At 40.8% G+C, this 22625-nt stretch overlaps 2 protein-coding genes across 4 annotated transcripts in view; one reads left to right on the top strand and one right to left on the bottom strand.

Annotated features, from left to right (window-relative positions):
• UBTD2 (ubiquitin domain containing 2) overlaps nt 1–3174 on the top strand; it is a 64180-nt gene extending 61006 nt beyond the window's left edge. For 2 of the 3 annotated variants that reach the window (XM_032403716.1, XM_032403717.1), the window contains exon 3: nt 316–3173. In XM_032403716.1, coding sequence (XP_032259607.1) covers nt 316–713 — 398 coding nt within the window. In that variant the 3' untranslated portion in view covers nt 714–3173. Of the gene's footprint in view, nt 1–315 lie in introns of all 3 variants that reach the window. The other variant, XM_032403715.1, reaches the window with a different exon arrangement.
• A 4413-nt stretch (nt 3175–7587) lies between these two features.
• Nucleotides 7588–22219, bottom strand: EFCAB9 (EF-hand calcium binding domain 9). The gene is made up of 5 exons (XM_032403538.1): nt 22175–22219; nt 13110–13278; nt 10639–10787; nt 9007–9183; nt 7588–7773 (listed from the first exon to the last, which is right to left on the bottom strand). The coding sequence occupies exons 1-5, from the start codon at nt 22181–22183 to the stop codon at nt 7588–7590; spliced, it is 690 nt and encodes a 229-aa protein (XP_032259429.1). The 5' UTR covers nt 22184–22219.
• Nucleotides 22220–22625: the final 406 nt, after the last annotated feature.

Here is a 22625-nt window from a genome sequence, read left to right as displayed (position 1 = left end):
TCTACAGTGGCAAGCTAGCAAGAGGTTTGAGCATTTTGCAAAGTGAAAATAAAAATGTGTCATTTAGGGGCGCCTGGGTGGCTCAGTCGGTTAAGCGTCTGCCTTTGCCTCAGGTCATGATCCCGGGGTCCTGGGATCCAGTCCCGCATTGGGCTCCATGCTCAGTGGGGAGCCTGCTTCTCCCTCTGCCTGCCACTCCCCCTGCTGTGCTCACTTGCTCACGCGCTCTCTCTCTGTCTCTGACAGATAAATAAAATCTAAAAAAAAATGTGTTCATTTAGATGAAACTCTTGTTCATATCTTCTCTTTCTGAAGGTGCACTCACAGAGTGCTATGATGAACTGGGCAACCGGTATCAGCTTCCAGTCTACTGCTTGGCACCACCAATTAACATGATAGAGGAAAAGAGCGACATAGAGACTCTGGATATTCCTGAGCCACCACCTAATTCTGGATATGAATGTCAGCTCCGTTTGCGCCTTTCCACAGGCAAAGACCTCAAACTTGTGGTCCGCAGCACAGACACTGTATACCACATGAAGAGGAGGCTACATGCAGCAGAAGGAGTGGAACCGAGTAGCCAGCGATGGTTCTTTTCGGGCAGACCTCTCACCGACAAAATGAAGTTGGAAGAGCTGAAGATCCCAAAGGACTATGTTGTACAAGTTATAATGAGCCAGCCTTTGCAAAACCCAACACCAGTTGAGAACTGATTGATCCTACTGGCTGGTCCCAGGATCCCTCCCACTCCTTTTTATTGTCGTTGTCATTTCCTACTCTATGGTGTGAAATTTATTTTCACTGCTCTGAATTCCATATGAATGGATTTAGTTCTGAGGAATTACCAGTGAAAAATTCCATCTGTGATGGAGACCAACAAAAATAATTAATAAAACACAAAGAGCCAGCCTTTGAGACTCATGTAATTACAGTTTCTAATTTGAAAGGCAGTTAAAAAATAGATAACCATTTATTTTAAAACACCCAACAACAATGTAACGACTGTATTTAAATGATTTGGACTGTAAATAGAATGTTACGTCCATGAAGAACAGCACCAAGCACCTTGTCAATACAGAATTTGAATATACATATATATACACATACATATGTGTATATATATATATATATTCCTGAAAATATCAATAACAGTTACAAAATGAGCTTTTTAAAATGGAAACTGAGAAGAGCAGTATTTGAGGTTCACTTCTATTCTGGTCTGAATTCTTTGCTCAATTAATATTTAGCCATAAAGGAGTAGAGACTGGCAAATTGTGTTTCAGTATTGCTTTCCCCGTCCCCGTATCTTGAGCTCCTTATTTACATTCACACTAAATTTTGGTGCCTTCCAACACATTGGTGGCAGGTACCCTTCTGGAACACTAGGCAATAATTTAGTCAGTACAGTCAGATCTCTGATTTTCAGCTGATACTCAGTTGAAAAGTCTCTTGTCCTTTAGCTGCATAGCTATTTTGAAATGTCTGTATATCAAAGCTGTTTTTATATCCAGGCTTAGAGGGTCGCTACTATATAATACCTTCATTGATCTACCTACTCTGCTTGAGATTTTTCAGCGCATGCCCCCAAATGCACTGGGCCAGGGAATGCAAGAATGAAGGACAGGTGTTCCCACCCTAAGATAATACAGTCAATTCTCTCTTCTCTCCCAGTTTGCAGGAAGGGTGTAAGGAAAACCCATTGTATCTGTGCATGGGAGAACTGTGCCTATTTTCAGTCTTTTAGAGAAAATTTCAACTCCTGATTTCCTGGTATCAGGAATCCTGGTGGACATCACTTAAACATCAGCAGTGAGACCAAAAGATGAAACATTGCTTTATACATTAGCTTTCCAGTTCACTGTTACCTCTACTTGTGGTGGATGACAGTTTTCCTCTCTCATCTTTCCCAGCAAAGAGTCAAATGAAGAGCCATCTGCAGATTAGATGAGAGGACTGAAAAATCTGGTGAGAGTACCTGATTCTCTCGTACTATGACTGGAATAAAGCTGCCAAGGGTTATATTTAATTTGGGGCCTTTGAAAAGTTAGTTCCAGAAAGGAGAGGGGGACTATCACAATCACTGTAGCCCTGAGACTCTGAGGTGGCAAAGTAGAGACAAGAAGGTACGTACACTGCTCTCAGTTGGGAAATAATCAGACCTCCACACCTATTTGGATGTGAAGCACTATTAATTTTAATGGCAAAATGAAACTGCTAATTAGTTTAAATGTAAAGTTTAAAATGGTATTAAATTTCCTATAGCCTGATTAGATATAATACCTATAATTATAACTTATCCTGTCTCAGAGCTTTAATTACTTCCCTTTCTTTATGCAATCATTTTAAAGATTGTGGCTATATTCAATTTAGGGTTGCTGATAATTGAATCTAAATTCAAGAGACGACAGCAACGTTAATTCCAAAGGAGTATTTTTATATTTGAAGGTGGAGGTTTGAGGGTATTTGAGTATAATGCCCCTGTCATCAGAGAGTTACTTTGTTACTTGTGTGCCACATTGAATAGCAACAGCTCTCAAAGTTTGACAACTGGAAAAGTGTTCAAACCTATTTTTCCTAAGTTAAATTGGGTGATATCATCAATAATCTATGGTTGCTAAGAAGCTTTTTTTTGTTTGTGTAGAATTTGAACTCTCTTAAGAATTTATTTTGTTTTAAAGGTACATATACTTCGCATAACGATTTTCTGGGCATGTTTAACTAACCTGGGTGAGAAAACCATGGTGCTGTTTAATGTAAATAGATTGATATAAGATTGGACCAATACTTGATGTGTACAATTTTAGTATGTAGGGTTTTTGTGCTTTTTTAAAAAAAAAAAATGTTCAATTTTTCTCTTTGTCTTGGCCTTTATTCTGGGTTTTTAATTGTTATGCTCTACATAAAGGTAATCTGCCTCATTCTAATAAAACCTCTAAAAAGGTTTTTCTTCTCTTTAAAAACTTACTTCAATAAATAACAAGTTCATTATCACCAGACTTAGGCTCTGCTGTGCCAAACCATACATGGTTATTTCTCGATATGCTTTATCTTCCGCATTGAAATCTTGGTCTAAAGTAGGCTATTTTTTTTTTCTCTTAAGGATCATGCCATAAATCAGAACTCATAATTCAGTTTTTCTAGAAACACTGAGCTCATTTCTTATCCATTTTGGATCAAAGTGGCAGGTTTTGATAATTTTTTATTTAAAATAGGTGATACAGGGGCGCCTGGGTGGCTCAGTTGTTAGCGTCTGCCTTCGGCTCAGGTCATGGTCCCAGGGTCCTGGGATCGAGCCCCGCATCGGGCTCCCTGCTCAGCGGGAAGCCTGCTTCTCCCTCTCCCACTCCCCCTGCTTGGGTTCCCTCTCTCGCTGTGTCTCTCTCTGTCAAATAAAAATAAAATCTTTAAAAAAAAAAAAAAAAAAAGATACTCCAGCCCAGCAGTTCCTCAACTTGAGCATGCATCAAAATTACCTAGAAGGCATCTGAAAACACAGATTGCTAGACTTTTCTCCCAGGGGTTCCACATTAGTAGGTCTGAATGGGCCCCAGTAATTTGGATTTCTGAGCAGTTCCAGGTGCTGCTGTGGCCGGTGTACAGAATCACACAGTGAGAAGCACTGTTCTGGTGTACATTGAGTATATTCACCCACCCTACCCTGTGTTTTCCATAAATACATACACCATTCACCTTGATTTCTCTTTAAAATGATGAATCTTGGATCTGCGTAATTCCTTTTACGGCTGCACCAGTCCTGCATTGTCTGGAGTACCAGTTATTTCAGACTTCACTTCGGTCAGTTTGGCTACTTGGAATCTTGCTGCTGTAAACCATGCTGCCGGGAAATGTCCTCTTCTATAACTACATCATTGTGTCTATGTACATCTGTAGAATGCACTCTTGAGAGAATTGCTAGATCAATGAGTATACACATTGAGAGAGTAGATGCACAATTGCCCTCCAAATAGATTTTACCAACTTAATACTATAGCAATATGATTGCTCTTATTTTCTTATACATCCTAACCAACATTTTGTTCTTTGACAATCTAAGTGAAAATCTGTGTCCTGTGGTCTATCTTTATATATTTTCTTTGTAGTTTAGCATTTTAAGGTATATTTTAGGCCTTTTTTTTTTTTCTTTTCTGTGAATTGTCTGTCTGCTCATATTTCTGGGGCACTTTGGTCTTTATCCTCTTGATTTGTGAATACTCTATTAAGGAAATTAGTCATTTTTCTATCATGTGTTACCATTTGTTTTTGGTTTTGTGTAATTTACCATGTGCAAATTTTTAAGTTTTGCTTGGTTGGATTGATCAGATTTGTATTTTATGGCTTCAGGGTTTTCTTCTTCAAAAAGTTTTACCATTTCAGATTATAAAATTTTTTTCTCATGTTGTTAGTATTTCTTTTATGGCTTCATTGTCTGGAGTTATTTTGGTGCAAGATAGAATAGCAGCCCAGATTTATTTATTTAATTATTCCTTTGTTTTTGTATGTAGTTAGCTAATCCCACTTTTCTTGAATAATTTTCATTGGTCTTTTTCCCATTGATGTAGAAAAATCACTCTTATTTTATGATGGCTTTTAAGACTATACTTTTTTAATGGTCTTTTCTTATTAATTGAACAAATTAGCAAATATACCTGTGTCCATCTCAAATTCTCATATGCTATGATTTAGTATTTTGACTTACAGAAAAGAAGAAAAGAGAAGTGTGGCTGATAACCTCCCTTGCAGTAACTGTCTCCTGTGATTTCTGTTCTCTGGCTCTGTGGGGGCTGTTCATGTGGGCAACTGCCCATTTCGGCAGGTGTCAGCAGAGTTGATTTGGCCTTTTCTAGTTTTGGCCTTTGGCATGAGGCAAGTGATGATAATACATGAGAGCTAAGGACTAGTGGAAGAGAAATGATTTCACTTTGCTTTGCTTCCTCTAAAATTCTTTCCTCTTTATAGCTGATATAGATTGTGGTGCTGGCCTGAACCTCTAGTGCTCTCTTCAGCCCAGCCTGCTAGTCACCTGCTCTGCAAGTGCGGCCCCTCTGCCCATTGCTTCGGCCACTGAACAAGGGCGCGCTTTGCTGACCAAGGCATTCTAATGTAACTATGACATAGTAATACCATAGAGTGTTACCACCATCCAAAAAACACCTAAATGTACTTGGTCTAACTGAGCTCTACCTTGAGAGCACAGTGGATTAACTCACTGTTGAAATGATGAAACTTAATTGAAACATCTACACACATACCTACAAACACATTTTTTAAAACGTTAAATCCCGTAATGTAATTGAGGAAAAAAGTCCCGACGTAGACATTGACATTGTTTTCTTTGTTGTACTTCTAGTCCCAAAAGAATGTCACTTTATACATGCTATTGAATTTTAGTTTTTACAGTTTCAGTTTGTGCCCATCCGAACTAAACGCTCAGTTTCCTGAGTCCATTCTAGAGCTGCCCAGTTTATGAAAATGCTCCTTTTTTTTTTTTCAATCCATTTATTTTAGAGAGAGAGCAGAGCAGGGGGAAGGGTAGAGGGAGGGAAAAAGAATCCTCAAGCATACTCCCCACTGAGCGTGGAGCCTGACAGGACAGGGGGCTCAATCCCAGGACCTGAAGCTCATGACCCCAGCCAAAATCAAGAGTCAGATGCTCAACTGACTGAGCCAGCCAGGTGCCCCTGAAAATGCTCTTAAAAGGATTTTTAAAAATCTGATAGTTGGACCACGATACCTTTTATAGTCACCCTGATGATTTCCAGGGAGGAGGGGAAACTCATTCCTAAAACTTTAGTCATTTGATGTTCATTTTAAGTTGAAATAAATGAATTGAATAAATTATTTTAAAGTTTAGTTTAAAATTTAGTCAGAATTATAACCTATGCTACTTATTATCTTTGACTTTCCCTTCTCCCCCCTTGCCCCATTCTGAAGCAATAAAAGGTACAGTATCTTCATTGCTTTAGAGACGGTGTCTGTAAAAAACATATATGCCATGGTTACTTTTTATATGTTTCAGGAGTGTTGCCCTTGGAAAATGGGAAAGAGAAGCCTTTCTAAGACCTTGTTATAGTTTCTCCTCCCAGAACTATGTGTAGATCTTAGGGTGTCTGCCAGCAAAAGCCATCTAGGATTCCAGAAAAGAGGCAGAAACCTATCCCAAGATAAGCTTAATGGCGAGGCCCTTTGAAAGGATGATGGATTTCCAACTATCATCTTCCAGCCAGAGAATACTAGTCTCTCAGTTCAGTACTCTGTGTAGGTGTAGTAGTGTCCACACTTGTTTGCCAGAGGGTATTCTCCTTAGAGAACAGCTGCAAACTTTTCACCAAATAAGAGGAGAGGAGCACTGTTCTGAGGTGCTTTGTATCTTAAATATAGAGTGTTCGTAGTAATGAACATGATTTCTGTTCTTACAAGTTTCACTTATGAACAACAATCTTAGATAAGCAGCATTCTTTTCTGTTGCACATTGACAATGATTTTTGTTGGTTTTTAGGTAACCCTGGAACTCTGAATGCCTTATGGGCAGTCATATTGCATAACTGATCCTTAAGAAATTCTTGGTTTATAGTAAATGAGCTGTACCTCTTTAATTGCCAAACTTGTTCCTCAGAAGTTTATGGTAGAAGGAGATGTGGTAATCAGCATTATGCAGAAAGGATTTCTGAGCCAGTAAAATACTGGCTTGAAACTTAAACAGAATTTGCTAAAACTGAAGTGAGTTACTCAGATCACTTGCTCTGAGCCTGGGAATCAAATTGACCTTGAATTTGAATCATGGTCCTACCACTGGTATGCCATATATTTTTGGGAAAGGTTCTTAATTTCTCTAGGCCTCAATTTCTTCACCTGTAAATTCTGGATAATATTTGATTCACAGGGTTATGAGTATAAATAACTTCATGCATCTAAAGCACCTGCCTAACACATCACAAGCACTTACTCAGTGGTAGTTACCACCATTACTATCACAGTACAGACAGGTAGGGAGGATTCACAAGTCCCATGCTATAAACTTTGAAAATTATTCAAGGCATTAATTACACAAAATTGAAATTATACAAGGGCATTAATAATTATTCTACCCTAGTACATTTGTACAGTTGCTTGAGCACCTAACTTTGTAATTCAGGTCCTAGGAAGAACACAGCTCCCATATCCCTAAAAGTCTGTTTCCCTTATAGGTGGAGGCACTTCACCATTTGCCAGTTTGCAGTGTCTTGCATACAGGTGATTTTAGCTTAAGGATTGAGAGAATAGACAGGATTCTGAGCGTGTTAGACCACTAGTGACAAATAGTGGGAAAGCATCACTGTCTTTCAGCTGTTTAGCTCCAGACAGTGTTTGTAATTATTTGGATATACTTATGAATAGCGTTGATCTGAAAAGCAGCAGCAGAATTGAGACATGTCCACAGAGAAAGTGATTACTTCACATTATATTATCGTGAGGTCAGTAAGTTATTCAAGTTAAGAACCTGCTGATCGAAGAGCACTTACTTGAACCTTTCATGTGTGAAAGCCAATGTAAAAATATCCACTTAGATTTTCTAAATTTATTTTTAGACATGTTAACAGTTGTGATTACTTATAGTCTACTTTCAGATACATTTATTCCAAGAAACTGTTTGAGGCTCACATTAACGTGATGTAGCCTTTTCTTTTTGAGCAGATCCTTTTTCCCTTTATCTTTATGTTTCTCTGCTTTCTGCCTCTCCTGGTATTTGTCCATGGTGAAGATAGTAAACAGCTTAAATTCCTTGTAATTAAGACGCTTTTGTTGGGGGAAAGAAAGAAAAATTATTTCAGGAAGGATTTGATACTTTGTTTCAGATGACAGCAGGATTGTAATCATTTCCCATTTAAAAACTTGGAAACTTGAAGAGGCTCAGTAATTAGGACATAATTATAGTCTGATTGTAGTCTAGGAGCTGGGAACAGAGGGTCTATTGTAGACTCTAAAGCAACCATGGGTCACTTTCTTACTTCTGCTGCGTCCGCTCTAGACGCTTCAGGCTGGCACCTGAGGTTCTACATAGTATGATCCATCTTTTTCAACCTTAGCTCCCACTTGCTTCCCCAACATAGACTTCCTCTTTTTTTTTTTTAATTAAAAAAATTTTTTTTAAGTAGGCTCTATGCCCAATGTGGGACTTGAACTCACAACCCTGAGATTAAGAGTCCTAGTGCTCCACCACCTGAGCCAGCCAGGTGCCCCATAGACTTCCTCTTTTTTTTTTTTTTTTAAAAAAGATTTTTATTTATTCATGAGAGAGAGAGAGAGAGGCAGAGGGAGAAGCAGGCTCCCAAGGAGCAGGGAGCCTTATGCGGAACTCGATCCCAGGACGCTGGGATCATGACCTGAGCCAAAGGCAGACGCTCAACCATCTGAGCCACCCAGGCGCCCGACTTCCTCTTTAAATAGGCAGAATCCAGGGTGCCTGGGTGGCTCAGTTGGTTGAGCGACTGCCTTTGGCTCAGGTTGCGATCCCGGAGTCTTGGGATCGAGTCCCACATTGGGGTCCCGGCTCAGCGGGGAGCCTGCTTCTCCCTCTGACCCTCTCCCCTTTCATGCTGTTTCTCTCTCTCTCAAATAAATAAATAAATAATCTTAATAAATAAATAGGCAGAATCCAGGGTCTTCACCAGAGTTGTTTTCTCTTAGGATTTTCTCATGTGTTCCCATCTAGACTTTCCTCCTTTCTATACTTAAATCTATAACCCTTCCCCCAACGTCAACTCCTGCCATATTAATATATTTCCTTCTCTAAACTTCTAAACAAAATTTTCTTCTCTAAGCTTCTGTAATTTTGCATCCATATTATATGATATAACGCTTAGTCCTCTGTCTTCACAGGCCTATAAATCTCTTCAGTTTTTTCTGATCCCAGTGCCATGACATGCTCAAGCAGGTTTTCCCCACCCGTGTCTACAGTAGGGAGTAGGACATTATCTCTGCCTTTGGACAGAGAGGCTGCCAGGTCACACTTAAGGAATCTGCACCTACACGGTCACCTGTGATGTCAAAGTCATGGTAGAGCTCTCTGAGGTCCTGTTTCTTAATATTGAAGAGAAAGTTGTACATGTGGAAGTTCTCTGCACCAATTCTCAGCTCCCCCTCCAGGTCAAGCAGCTCAAAGACAGGCCGGGAATGGCGGAAGATAAATTGCTCTTCCAAGTGGTTCTATTGAGAAAAATACATCATACAAGGAACAGTGTTGTTGGTGCTTTCTTTTTTTTATTTATTTTTTATTTTTTTTATTTTTTTTTTAAAGATTTTATTTATTTATTTGAGAGAGAGAATGAGATAGAGAGAGAGAGCATGAGGGGGGAGGGTCAGAGGGAGAAGCAGACTCCCTGCTGACAGCAGGGAGCCCGATGCGGGACTCGATCCCGGGACTCCAGGATCATGACCTGAGCTGAAGGCAGTCGCTTAACCAACTGAGCCACCCAGACGCCCCGGTGCTACTTTCTAAACTTGGGCTGCATGGGACACCTGCGTGGCTCAGTCGGTTAAGCGTCTGCCTTTGGCTCAGGTAATGATCCCAGGGTCCTGGGATCGAGCCCCACATAGGGCTCCTTGCTCTGCAGGGAGCCTGCTTCTCCCTCTGCCTCTGCCTCTCCCTCTGCTTGTGCGCTCTCTCTCTGTCAAATGGATAGATAAAAATCTTGAAAAAAAAAAATTAGTTTGGGCACCTGGGTGGCTCAGTAGTTAAGCATCTGCCTTCAGCTCAGGTCATGATCCCAGGGCCTGGGATCGAACCCCATATCGGGCTCCCTGCTCCGCGGGAAGCCTGCTTCTCCCTCTCCCACTCCCCCTGCTTGTGTTCCCTCTCTCGCTGTGTCTCTCTCTGTCAAATAAATAAATAAAATCTTTAAAGAAAAAAAATTAAAAAAATAAACTTGGGCTGCATCAAGACTAGTATATTCACATCCATTTCCTAGAGAGCTAAAAGCAAAAGGCAAAATCCTAGAAGCTCAGGGTTGAAAGCCTTCTATGGTTAATGTATCAAGTCCTGCTTCAGCATCTGTATTTGAGGGGAACTTAAGCCACCTGTTGTGATCAATTCTGCTAGACAGAACCCTTGTCACTAGAACACATTTCCTTATATTTGGTGAGAATCTACTTGTGAAACATCATGGTAAGGTGATAAGATCCTGAAGACAAGTTTCCTTTCCAAGTGGGAAGTACGCAAATACACAATGGAAGTGTGCATAGGGTAAGGTAGGAACCCAAAGAAGAAAGTTTCTCATCTCCATCCTCCATCCCCTTCAGAAAATTCTCTGAGAAAAGTGATCACTGAGAGAGGGAGGCACTTGGGATTCCTGGTGGCTCTTTAAGAAGGGCAAGGAAGGGCATGCCAAGGAGGAAAGCAATGGGGTGAGATCTACAGAAAGAGGATGCGGGAGGGCTGAAGATGGGCAGCAGGGCGAGTGAGGCTGGGTGGCCTACAAATTTCTAGGTTATAGACAGACCGTTTAGGAGCCACAAGTAGTTCTCTCCCCATTTTCTTTCCTTCCTGTTTTGAGTGAAAGGAAGACAACTCTGATGCCGTCTTAGTTCACGGCTACCTTTAGCAGGATGGTGGCGGCAGCCACACTCTGCCTCCTCTGCCCCAGATCCTGACTTGTTACTCGCCTGTTGTGCTAGCAGGATGCAGACCAACATGTAGAACTGGTCAAAACCGATCTCGCCCATAGCGTTCCAGTCCAGCATGTCAAACACAATCATGATCTGTGTCCGTTTCCAGCTGGTCACGTGGTGAAGGAAGTGATAGAACAGCACATCTGTTAAGGTGGGGAGGCGAAGAGATGGATTATTCTGAGACCGTTCCAGATGCCGAACAAGCAGGGGCCACATAAACAGCAGCAGTGCCAGAAGCTTGCTGAGCTGAAATAGCCATGGTAACACTTGGTCTCTCACTTCGTCACCATCCCTTCCACAATTCCTCAAACCTTACTTGCCCTGGAGCCGTGTGACAAGGCCCTGGGCCCAGATCTGTGGAGGATGAGACTGTGGGTTGGGCTCGGTTATCGACACAGAGGTGTGTCCTTGAGCAATAACAGGCACGGAGTACTCCTCAGACATGGAAGAGCTGAGTTCTCACTGGGGACCTCGGACACTTTCTTGGAGAAGCTGAATCTCACCTGGGTCTTTCACTTGAGATCATGAAAACAGGAGAAATTTAAAAATCATTCCTATAAAAGTATCAGTATTCCTCATGCTTATGTGAAGCACATGCATTTGGCGATGGGGGAAAGGAGCAATCATGGAGCGCTTTAGGGGCTAGGTGCTTTAGCTGCCGCGTTTCACTGAACCCCGACACCCCTCCAGGGAAAGTGGCATCACACCCTTTTATACTAAGCCTCAGATAGTAACTGGTCTATTTCAGTGCTTCTCTGACTGTAATGGGCATACCATTCACTTGAGAATCTTGTAAAAATACAGATTCTGATTCATGAAACCTGGTGTCAGACTGAGTCTACATTTCTCACGAGCTCCTTGCGATGTTGTGGACATCGCTGCTGCTGGCTGGTGGACCCCACTGGAAGTGGCAGAGCTGGGATTCAGATGTCTGTCTGACACAGTCTTTCCTTCCCTATGCCCCACTAGTTATGAACACGTGGGAACAACACATTATATATAACAGTGACCTTTGTGTAGTTGCTCCTTGAGAAATGTTGCAGTATGGGACTTAGTAGCTGCTTAGCAAATACTGCTGGTTCTGGCCCACTCAAGTTTCCAAAGCCTTAAGTCACTGCCTCCTTGAAGGCAAAACTTAAGGCTGTGTCTTCACTCTCTCATGGCACTACCCAGTCCCTTGGTGACCATAACACAGGAGCATGACTTTACCTCTCAGGCTTTGCATCATCGCAGAGTGATTTAGTTACTAGGGAGACCAGACTTCTCAGCAAACATTCTGGTGAGACCATGAGTGTAGGCTTTGGAGTCAGGAAGCCCTGGGTTTGTCCCAGCTTTTCTGTTTACAGCCGGGTGCCCTTACAGTTGCCTTATCTAGGTCTGTGCTATTGCAAAGATTTGGTGACATTGTGTGTGAATCTATATGTAAAGAGAAAAACTGAGGCATGAAATTGTGAGAAAACAAAGGTGTCTTTTACCATTTTGTAAAGATTGCAAAGGCTCTTAAAAATCTTTACGGAAGGGGTGCTTGGGGAGCGCAGTCGGTTGAGTGTCCAACTCTTGATTTTGGCTCCGGTCGTGATCTCAGGGTCTTGTGATCAAGCCCCACTCAAGCCCCACGTTTGGCTCCATGCTCAGCGGGGATTCTGCTTGAGATTCTCTCTCTCCCTCTCCCTCTGCCCCCCCCCCCCCCGCTTCTTCTCTCCTTCTTTCTCTCTCTCTCTCTCAAATAAATAAATCTTTAAAAAAGAATCTTTATGGAAGAGACACCTTATTCACAAATAACACTTAATTTCCTTCAGATCACAATGAATGGATAGGATACTTTATTTATACCCAGTCCTTCAAAACAAAACAAACCCAAAAAAGCCTAAAGTATTTTAATTGGTCTTCCATTAGTTTGTGCATTCAAAGGCAGGGTCAAGATGATCAACACTTTTTGGTTACTCTCAAGTACCAAAAATTAGAAGGGATCCTGCGGATCATTGATTCAAACCTCCCACTTGACAGATGAGAAATCTTGTTAGGGGGTCTTCAAGGGTTAATGCCTGAATGGGGCTCAGCCTCCAGGAATAATTATAATAATAACAAACACTTAGTAAGTTCTTACCATGTGCCAGGCATTGTGTTAACCATTTTCCACACATTATCTTATTTCATTATCTTTTTTTTCCACCCCAACCATGAGGTGGGCTCTATTATGAGAAGCTTCATTTATGGATGAGGAAAACGACCCTTAAAGAGGATGATGACACACTCTCCAAATCACCAAAGGGCACCAGGGCTCCCCCCCACCCCCCGAGCCTAGTGGCCTTCCCCTCCTCACTCAACTGCGCGATTTCTCTAGCTTCATTTAGAAGATAAAATACATATTTGTTAGTAAGGCAGTTTCTGGTCCTGCGAGTTTCCCTGCACATTAGTTAAAAGCCAGGTAACAACTCAGAGGAAGCCCTGCTGAACTCACTGACCATTCAAGGTGTTGTTGTGGTGGACGTCAAGAAGGTGAAAATACTCCAGCAAGGCCTTCACGTTCCTCACGGATAACAGGCAGTACAGCTTGTCCAGATAGAGGTGCCACAGAAACGATCCTTGCTTCAGTTTCATCGTGGCGCTCATTAGGCTGAAGGCTCTGGCGCCCTGGAACAGAAGAGAGTTCTGCCTTGGAACTAGAATGTTGGACACAGAGAGGCTCTGGTAGCAAAGGCCTCCCTAGGCAGCAACATCATGGGAAGTAGCCAGTAAGAAACTGAAATTGCTTCCTCCCAGTCCTCTGGCCTTGCTGTCAGGATCTATTATCTTTTTTTTTTTTTTTTAATTTAATTTACTGAGAGAGAGAGCATGCATGAGCAGGGGTAGGCCAGAGGGAGAGAGAGAATCTCAAGCAGACTCCCCGCTGAGCACAGGGCCCAATATGGGACTCCATCTCACGACACTGAGATCCTGAGCTGAGCTGAAATCAAGAGTCAGACGCTTAACCAACTGAACCACTTAGGCACCCCATCAGGATTTGTTGTCTTAAGTCTCTTGTTAGCTTGATTATTCCCCTGCCACTAAAATGTAACCAGTTCTAAACTGAACTCACAGACCGTTTAGAAATGAATGTGAGGGGCGCCTGGGTGGCTCAGTCGGTTGGGCGTCTGCCTTCGGCTCAGGTCATGGTCTCAGGGTCCTGGGATCGCGTCCCGCGTCGGGCTCCCTGCTCACCGGGGAGTCTGCTTCTCCCTCTCCCTCTGTCTCTTCCCCCTGCTCATGCTCTCTCTCTCAAATAAATAAATAAAATCTTTAAAAAAAAAAAAAGAAAGAAATGAATGTGAGAACACTCTCTCCTTACACATGAAACCTGTGCTATGTGGCCAAACTGCTTCTCAGAGAAGTATTTATAACCTAAATGCATTTATTAGAAAACAAGAAAAATTGAAAAATATATGAAAAAGTACTAAAATAGCCTTTTTAACATTATTACCTACCAATACTTTACCTAAAACTCAACATCATGCCTTAATGTCATTAAATATTCACTCAGCATTCAAATTTCCCTGATTGTTTCTTTTTTTTTTTTTTTTAAGATTTTATTTATTTATTTGACAGAGAGAGACACAGCGAGAGAGGGAACACAAGCAGGGGGAGTGGGGGGGAGAAGCAGGCTTCCCACGGAGCAGGGAGCCAATGTGGGGCTCGATCCCAGGATCCTGGGATCATGACCTGAGCTGAAGGCAGACGCTTAATGACTGAGCCACCCAGGTGCCCTCCCTGATTGTTTCTTTAAATTTTTAACAGATTATTTGTCAGGAAACCAAACAGATCTAAGTGTTACATTTAGACTGTTTCTTAATATCTTCAGGTTCGTCCTTTCTATCTTTCTTTTTCTTGCAATTTATTTGTTGAATAATCCAGATTGTCATGTAGAGGAAAACATTCTGGTTTTTGCAGATTTTATCTCCAATGTGTTAACACGTCCCTCTGTCTCCCATATTTTCTATAAACTTGTAGTTAGATCTAGTGTGAAAGCAGGTTTTAGGAAAAGACCAATAAAAAACAGATAAAACTTTTGGCAAGTGTGATAAGGAGAAAGATTTTTAAAATTGAGAATGAGGAAGGAGACAATTACTGATAGGGAAGAGATTAAAATACATGTAAGAGTACCATACACAACTCTCTGGGTGCCTGGCTGGCTCAGCTGGCAGAGCGCGTGACTCTCAATCTTAGGATTGTGGGTTTGGTCCCACATTGGGTGTAGAAATTACTTGAAAATAAAATCTTTAAAAAAAAAGCTAAATTAGGTCTGTCCAATAAATATACACTGTGAGCCACAGATATGAGTCACATATGTAATTTGAAATTTTCTAGTAGCCACATTTAAAAAAAAAAGTAAAAAGGGGGGCACCTGGGTGATCAGTCAGCTAAGTGTGGGACTCTTGATTTCAGCTCAGGTCTTGATCTCAGGGTCATGAGTTCAAGCCTGGGGTTGGGCTCCACAGAGTGGAGCCTACTTAAAGAAAAAAGAAAAGAAAAGAAAGAAGTGAAAATATTATTATTTTTTAAGATTTTATCTATTTGTTTGTTTAGAGAACATGCACAAGGGGAGGGACAGAGGAGAGGCAGAGAATCCCAAACAGACTCTGAGCCCAGCGCAGAGCCCATCGAGTGGCTTGATCTCAAAATCTCATGACCCCGAGATCATGACCTGAGCTGAAACCAAGAGTACGATGCTTAACTGACTGAGCCACTCAGGTGCACCGAAGTGAAATTAATTTTGATAACATTTAACCCTGTGTCTGAAATGTTATCATTTCAATTTGTAATCAATATACTTTTTAAATTAGTTATTTTAGAATTCTTTTTCCAGCTTTATTGAGATATAATTGACATACAACATTATGTAAGTTTTAAATGTACAACATGCAGGGTGCCTGGCTGGCTCAGTCGGTAAAGTGCATGATTCTTGATCTTAGGGTTGTGAGTTCCAGTCCCACGTTGGACATACAGTTTACTTAAAAAAAAAAAAAGTATACAGCATGCTTTATTATTCTTCTAGAGAATCGTAAAGAGAGGAAACTCTCCAACTCATTTTATGTGTCTAACATAATCTTGATATCAACACATGGCAAGATCAGTATAAGAAAGGCAAGTTACAAATCTCACTCGTGAACATAAATGCAATAATTCTAAATAAAACATTAGCAAACTAAATCCAAACACACAAAAACTGTGAAAAATAACACCCATAAGGGAATTCTTCAGGCACAGAAAAACAATCCCATACAGAAATACAGAAATTCAGGAAGGAAAGAAGAGCACCAGAAATTGAAAATGTGTGAGTAAACCTAAATGAGTATTAACTGTATACAACATTAAAAATAATGTCATATGAGGAATTTAGGTGCAGGTGCCCTCAGAACTCACCAGGAGCCACAAAGGGAAAGATCCACTGGTGCTGAGGGGAGGGAGAAGAACACTTGTCCTATTTAAGGGCATTTTCCCAGTGTAGCAGTTAGAGTGAGTGCTGCTAACTATTGTAACAACTCCCAGAATATCAGAACTCTCTTTTCCAATGCCATGGTAATTGGTAACACTCAAGATGCTGGTGCTCTGTCAGCCTAAGTCCCTGAGTAACTACACAAAAAGACGAAGGATCTTTCCCGTCCTTGTCCTAGGGTAGGAGCAGGAGATCTTTACCTGGGCCCTGGGAGGGAGGGGTTTTGTTCCCCTCTCCCAACAGCACAAAGCTTCTGCTTTGAAGGCAGTTGGTTTTGCTACTTCCCCGGGGAAGTAGTTGAGGCCTTATATTCATCTCCTGGCGGCCATCAACCACCTCCTTTACTCCTGCCTTGGCAAGAAGTGGCACTCTTCAGTCTGCCGCCCTACCCCCGATTTCTCTCACCTGTGGGAAGGAGCTTATGAGGGCGTGGGACCACCTCTTGTGCCCGGGAACTCCAGCTATTCCACACCGACATGGTAGCCCACATTTTGCCTTTAATCCTTTGCCAAAACCTTAGTTGCTTTTCTCTCCACCACTTGTATGGTGGCCGCCATTTTCAGCCACATTCTGCCAAAGTGAACTGTGTTGTGCCCTATCTGTCCTTTTTGGAACTCAGGTCACTTGGTTGCCTTGGGACCTCAGTTCTCTGAGATTCTCAAGAAAAGTTATAATTTTGTAGATCATCCATTTTTTTTCTAAAATAGATGCGACATTCTTTGTAGCTTACTAAACAGTAAGAAATCAATCTTTGTTGTAAACTATCAAGACGTTGGGGGTTTTGTTTTTATTGTAGCATAATCTAAACTATCCAAACTGATCCAGTGGTTTTTATATGCATTTCCCTGATGACTGACGACATTGAGCATCTTTACATGTGCATATTTACCATCTATATACATTCTCTATTCTGTTTCAACCCTTGACAGAGATATTGATGTGAGGACAGACACTTCCTGTCTTAGATCTAGAAAGCACTTCCCCAAGGAGCCATAGACTCATTTCATGGAAAATTGTATTTGGAGACCACATCTGGGCTCAGCTTAGCTTTTTAGCCTGTGAGCCTATTGGCTTTCTCTTGTATTTTGTGTCTGCCTTCCCTAAGCTCTGTAGTTTAGGATTTGGGCAAATGTCTTCAGGGCAAAAGCCAGTATGCATGTACTTACAAGAATGGCTAGAATTAATGATGATAATGTGTTTGGAGTAATTATCACTTGTGGGAATGTAAAGTGATAACAACCACTGTGTAAAATACTTGGATAGTTTCTTTTTCTTTTAAAGATTTTATTTATTTAGTTATTTGAGAGAGAGAGAGAGCTTGCACGAGTGGGGGGAGGGGCAGAAGGAGAAACAGACTTCCCACTGAGTAGTGAGCCCAACGTGGGGCTCGATCCCGGGACCCTGAGATCATGACCTGAGCAGAAGGCAGACACTTACCGACTGAGCCACCCAGGCACCCCTTAGATAGTTTCTTATAAAGTTAATCATATACTTAGTATAGGATCCAGCAATTGCTCTCTTAGGGGCACCCAAGAAAAATGAAAATGTATGTCTATGCAAAGACTTACACACAAATGTTCATGGCACCTTTATTACTAATAACTGAAGACTGGAAACATCTCAAACGTCCATTAACAGCTGAATGGAATCACAAATTATGGTATATCCATACAATGAACACTATTCAGTAATCAAAAGAATGGACCACAAATATATGCAACAACATGATGAATCTCAACAAACATTGAATGAAATGCTGAATGAAAAGAAGCCAGATTTAAAAGAGCACATACTGGGGCACCTGGGTGGCTCAGTCAGTTAGGCATCTGCCTTCGGCTCAGGTCATGGTCCCAGGGTCCTGGGATCAAGCCCCGCATCGGGCTCCCTGCTCAGCGGGGAGCCTGCTTCTCCCTCTCCCTCTGCCTGCCGCTCTCCCTGCTTTTGCTCTATCAAATAAATAAAATTAAAAAAAAAAAAATAAATAAAAGAGCACATACTGTATGATTCCACTTATGTGGTAAATTAGGAAAGACAATTCCAATACATGGTGGCAGAAAACAGATGACTGGTTGCTTGGGGCGAGGAGTGTCAATGGGGATTGACTTGTGAAGAAGCAGAAGTAAGTTTCTCAGATGTTGGAAAAGTTCTATACCTGGACTATGGTGATGGTTACATGGGTATCTACATTTGTCAAAACTCATTGAACTGTGTGCTTTCACTGGGTGCATTTTTACTGAACGTAAATTAAACCTCAAAGTAATTGAGTTGATTTTTAAAACTTACAAAAATAAAACAAAAATAGTTCTATTAAATCAGAATTAAGCATTTTTGTTCAACAGAAGACACTGTTTGCAAAGTTAACAGAGGGATGATAAATCAGAAAGACATTTGCAATATCTAAACCCAATAAGAAACTGCAATTAGGGGTGCCTGGGTGGCTCAGTTGATTAAGCAACTGCCTTCAGCTCAGGTCATGATCCTGAAGTCCCAGGATCAAGTCCCACATCAGGCTCCTTGCTCAGGAGGCAGTCTGCTTCTCCCTCTGACCCTCCCCCCCTCATGCTCACTCTCTCTCTCTCAAATAAATAAATAAAATCTTTTAAAAAATAAATTAAAGAAAAGAAACTGCAATCAAGGGATGCCTGGGTGGCTCAGTTGGTTAAGTGTCTGCCTTCAGCTCAGGTCACGATCCTAGAGTCTTGGGATCAAGTCCTGTGTCTGGCTCCTTGCTCAGCAGGGAACCTGCTTCTCCCTCTGCCTGATGCTCTCCCTGCTTGTGCTCTCTCTGGCAAATAAATAAATAAAATCTTAAAAAAAAAAAACAAAAAACAACTACAATCAGAAAGTGAGACAGGAGGGGCACCTGGCTGGCTCAATTGGTGGAGCATGCAACTCTTGATCTTGGGGTTGTGAGTTCGAGTTCCACATTGGGTGTAGAGATTACTCAAAAGTAAAATCTTAAAAAAAAAAGTTCAGAAATAATAGTAGTAAAACCAACAAATCACTTATGTAGTGATTAGAAAAGTTTATGGTATACACACCAAGAAGACGTTTTGCAGACCAAGAACACTCAAACCGAAACCTGGAATGAGGCTCAGGGGTATATTGTTATAAAACAGTTTATATAGTGAGAAAGCAGTGACTGTCTATTTCTCACAGTGGTTGGTTATCAGAATTTTCTTAAATGATAAGGAACTGGTTAGTGGTTACCTTATATCAACCTTGGGAAACAGTTCAAGTTTTGCTTGTGATTTCAAGAGGCATATGCAAGAAATGACCCAGGTCAAGTTAGTCTTGCAAAATAAGCTAAATTAAGCTTTGTTTGTATGACTAAAATGGTTTTGTCTGCTTGGGGAATTTTCAAGCCTGGTCTGCATTTGTTTTTTATTTTAACAGTATCTTGATTTTAAAACCAGATAAAGACAGTACAAAGTATGGGCCCATTTGACTTGTGAATAGATATGAAAATCCTAAATGTAAGATTTGCCAGGCAAAATATTTACTTTCCAGGAATGCAAGAATATTTTAATCAGTGAAATTCACCATGTTTTTAGGCTAGAGGAGAAAAATCATATGATTAATATTATGATTAACTTATATGATAAATGCATAAAAATATTTTATGATGTTCTACTTTATAGTAGATGATATAACAATGATATGATAGGATATGATAAACAGTTATTAGCAAATTAGGAATATCAGGAAACTTCTTTCTCTGTACAGATCATTTGCCACCATCCTTTCATAAACATCATACCTAGAGGAGAAACTTTAAACCCTTTCCCATTAAATGTTGGACCAAGACAAGAATTTCCATTTTCACTGTTGCTATTTAACATATAGCTAGAGATTCTAGCAAATGCTATAGGAAAGGAAAAGAAATAAGAAATGTAAGGACTGTTAGTAGAAGCTCTATAAAGCCTTGTGCCATCTCTCAAGTTAGGGGTGTTTTCTTGTCCCTCAAGCAGAGCAGGCTGGAAGTGCTACCTTAGGGAGCAGCCCTTGGCCAAGGACAGATGGGACTTGGAGGAAAAATGCCCATTTCCTTGCCTCTCAGGTGGGTTGACTCTGAAGTGTGTTGTATCCTGATCCCCAGAATTCCCCACGAGGATTTAGCCCCAGGTGGCCTCGGCAGTTATCAGCTCAAAAGTGCATCCTTTACTGGTTTCATGCCTCCTACTTCCTATTGGTGCCTCCTGGCATCACCTCCCAAATGAAGTACTTGCACTCAAATCCTGATCCTTCCCTTTGGGGGAATCCAACCTAAGAATGCTTTTTCTGTGACTATTGTGACTGTGATTTTCTTCTTTCCTTTGTCGATGCGATGTCTTACATTGATGGCTTTTCTGATGTAAAACCATTCTTTTATTCCTGAATAAACCTTTCTTGGTCCTGATTTTTTATTCACCTCTGGTTTCTTCTTGCTAGTATTTTATTTATTTTTCTCTCTTTAATTCATAAGTGAAATTAGTGTATAATTTTATTTTACTATCTTTATCTAGTTGCAGTAAATCTCATCTCATAAAATAAGTAGAATTCCTGATGTCTTTCAGTAGGAGCAGACTTTTGATTCTTGATTCATTTCTTTATTGGTTATTAGTTTATTTAGGCTTTTGTTTTTTATTAAAATTATGTATCCATACATCATTTATATATTATTTATTTATATCATTTATATTTTCTTGCAAATGATTACCCATTTCATGTAGATTAAAATTTATTCATATTGGGGCGCCTGGTTGATTCAGTCGTACAGCATGTGACTCTTGATCTCGAGGTCATGAGTTTAAGCCCCATGTTGGATGGAGAGATTACTTAAAATTAAAAAAAAAAAAATGTATTCACGTAAATTTGTTTAAAATATCATTTTGTGATTTAAAAATCTTTATAATACAGTATATCCCTCTTTTCATTGTCTCTGGTGCATATTTTTCCTTTCTCTCTTTTAAATTTTTTTTTCTTTGACCAGTCTTGTTGTCTACTAGCTATTTCTGAGATGTAGCTTTAGATTTGTTGAATCTCTCTGATTTCTTACAACTTTATTGAAGTATAGTTTATATATCATAAAATTCACCCATTTCAAGTATATAATTCAGTGATTTTCAGAAAATTTACTGAGTTGTGAAATCATCACCATAATCTAATTTTAGAACATTTTCATCAGGGGCACCTGGGTGGCACAGTAGGTTAAGCTTCTGACTCTTAGTTTTGGCTCAGGGTCATGAGATGGAGCCCCATGACTCTGTGCTGAGCGCAGAATCGGCTTGGGTTTCTCTCTCCCTCTGCCCCTACCCCCTGCATGCTCTCTCTAATAATTAAATAAATCTATATCTATATAAAGAACATTTTCATCACCCTAGTAAGATTCCTCATGTCTATTCACAGCTAATTCCCATTTTACACCCCAGGCAACCATTAATTTACTTTCTGTCTATATGGATTTCCCTTTTCTAGATATTTCATAAAAATGGAATCATAAAATATGTGGTCTTTTGTCTCTTCTAGACATTTCATATCAGTGAAATCATATGTAGTCTTTTGTGTCTGGCTTCTTCCACTTAACAATGTTTTTGAGTGAACCTCTCCATTTTTGTTTCTCGTTTCATTTTTTTCTGGAGAGATCACAGAGCCAGTCACAGAGCCCTGGGTGGCTTGGCACAGGCTTGGGGATGAGCTGAGGCTCTGACCTCCGTCCCCTCAGACTTACAGTTTCTCTGAAGTCACAGCCTCTACCTCCCAGTGGGAAAGCCTTTCCCTTTGTTACCCCACCTCTTCACCGAGTTGGTCATACTGACGGAAACTATTGAAAAGACCTGCCTTTCCGTTAGTTGGGGGAGGTTTAAACATGGGCTTACTCAGTGAGAGTTTTCCTTCTTTTAGTGATAAAGACCCTCTACAATTCTAATTGCTCAGTAAGGTGTGGGACCTTTCAAACCTCTTGGCAGCCTTTACTCGGGGCACCCTTTGTGCAGACCACCACCAGCATCCCAGGCTTCTGTAACATTTTGAATTTGCACACTGCTCAGGAAGGGCTGAAAACATCTCAACACTCACATTCTCCATAGGGGTGGCGATTCCTGGAGTGTGACATTCGCTGACATTCCATTTGATTATTAGGTAGAGTAACCATAATAACCTTTGCAGGCTGCGCACCCCTCAGCATGCTGTACTTGGAAATGTAACCTAAAAAATAAAACAGCCAGTTATTTTACCAGCAAAATGGGTTTATACGAGAATAAAAGAAAATTGCAATTCAGGACACGCAAGCCAAGGAAAAACCATAGGCAAGTCCAACAAACAAAGGAGAGGAACTTTATTTTATGGAGAAGGAGGAAGTTGGGAGGAATTGTTTTGAAGGAAACCGTACTGGAGAAAAGCAAGAGTTCAGGGTGATAATGGTTTTCCATTGGCTGAGTTACCAGAGTAGTGGATTTCTCCCCGGAGTTGTAATGTGCATCTTTCCCTGTTGCGCCCTGTAATTGATGATGTCCCTGTTGAGTATTCT

The sequence above is a fragment of the Phoca vitulina genome, unplaced genomic scaffold (assembly GCF_004348235.1).
Source record: "Phoca vitulina isolate PV1807 unplaced genomic scaffold, GSC_HSeal_1.0 scaffold6, whole genome shotgun sequence".
Classification (NCBI taxonomy): domain Eukaryota; kingdom Metazoa; phylum Chordata; class Mammalia; order Carnivora; family Phocidae; genus Phoca; species Phoca vitulina.
The sequence above is the reverse complement of the archived record's forward strand: the minus strand, read 5'-3'. Positions and strand labels throughout refer to the sequence as shown.

Bases quoted from the DNA above. Each gene is read 5' to 3' on its own strand.
- EFCAB9 (XM_032403538.1), bottom strand. The intron at 10,788-13,109 runs GTCAGTGAGTTC...CCACCTTAACAG, and splicing joins CCACAACAACACCTTGAATG to ATGTGCTGTTCTATCACTTC. The intron at 7,774-9,006 runs GTAGGTGCAGAT...CCCCAACAAAAG, and splicing joins TTGACATCACAGGTGACCGT to CGTCTTAATTACAAGGAATT.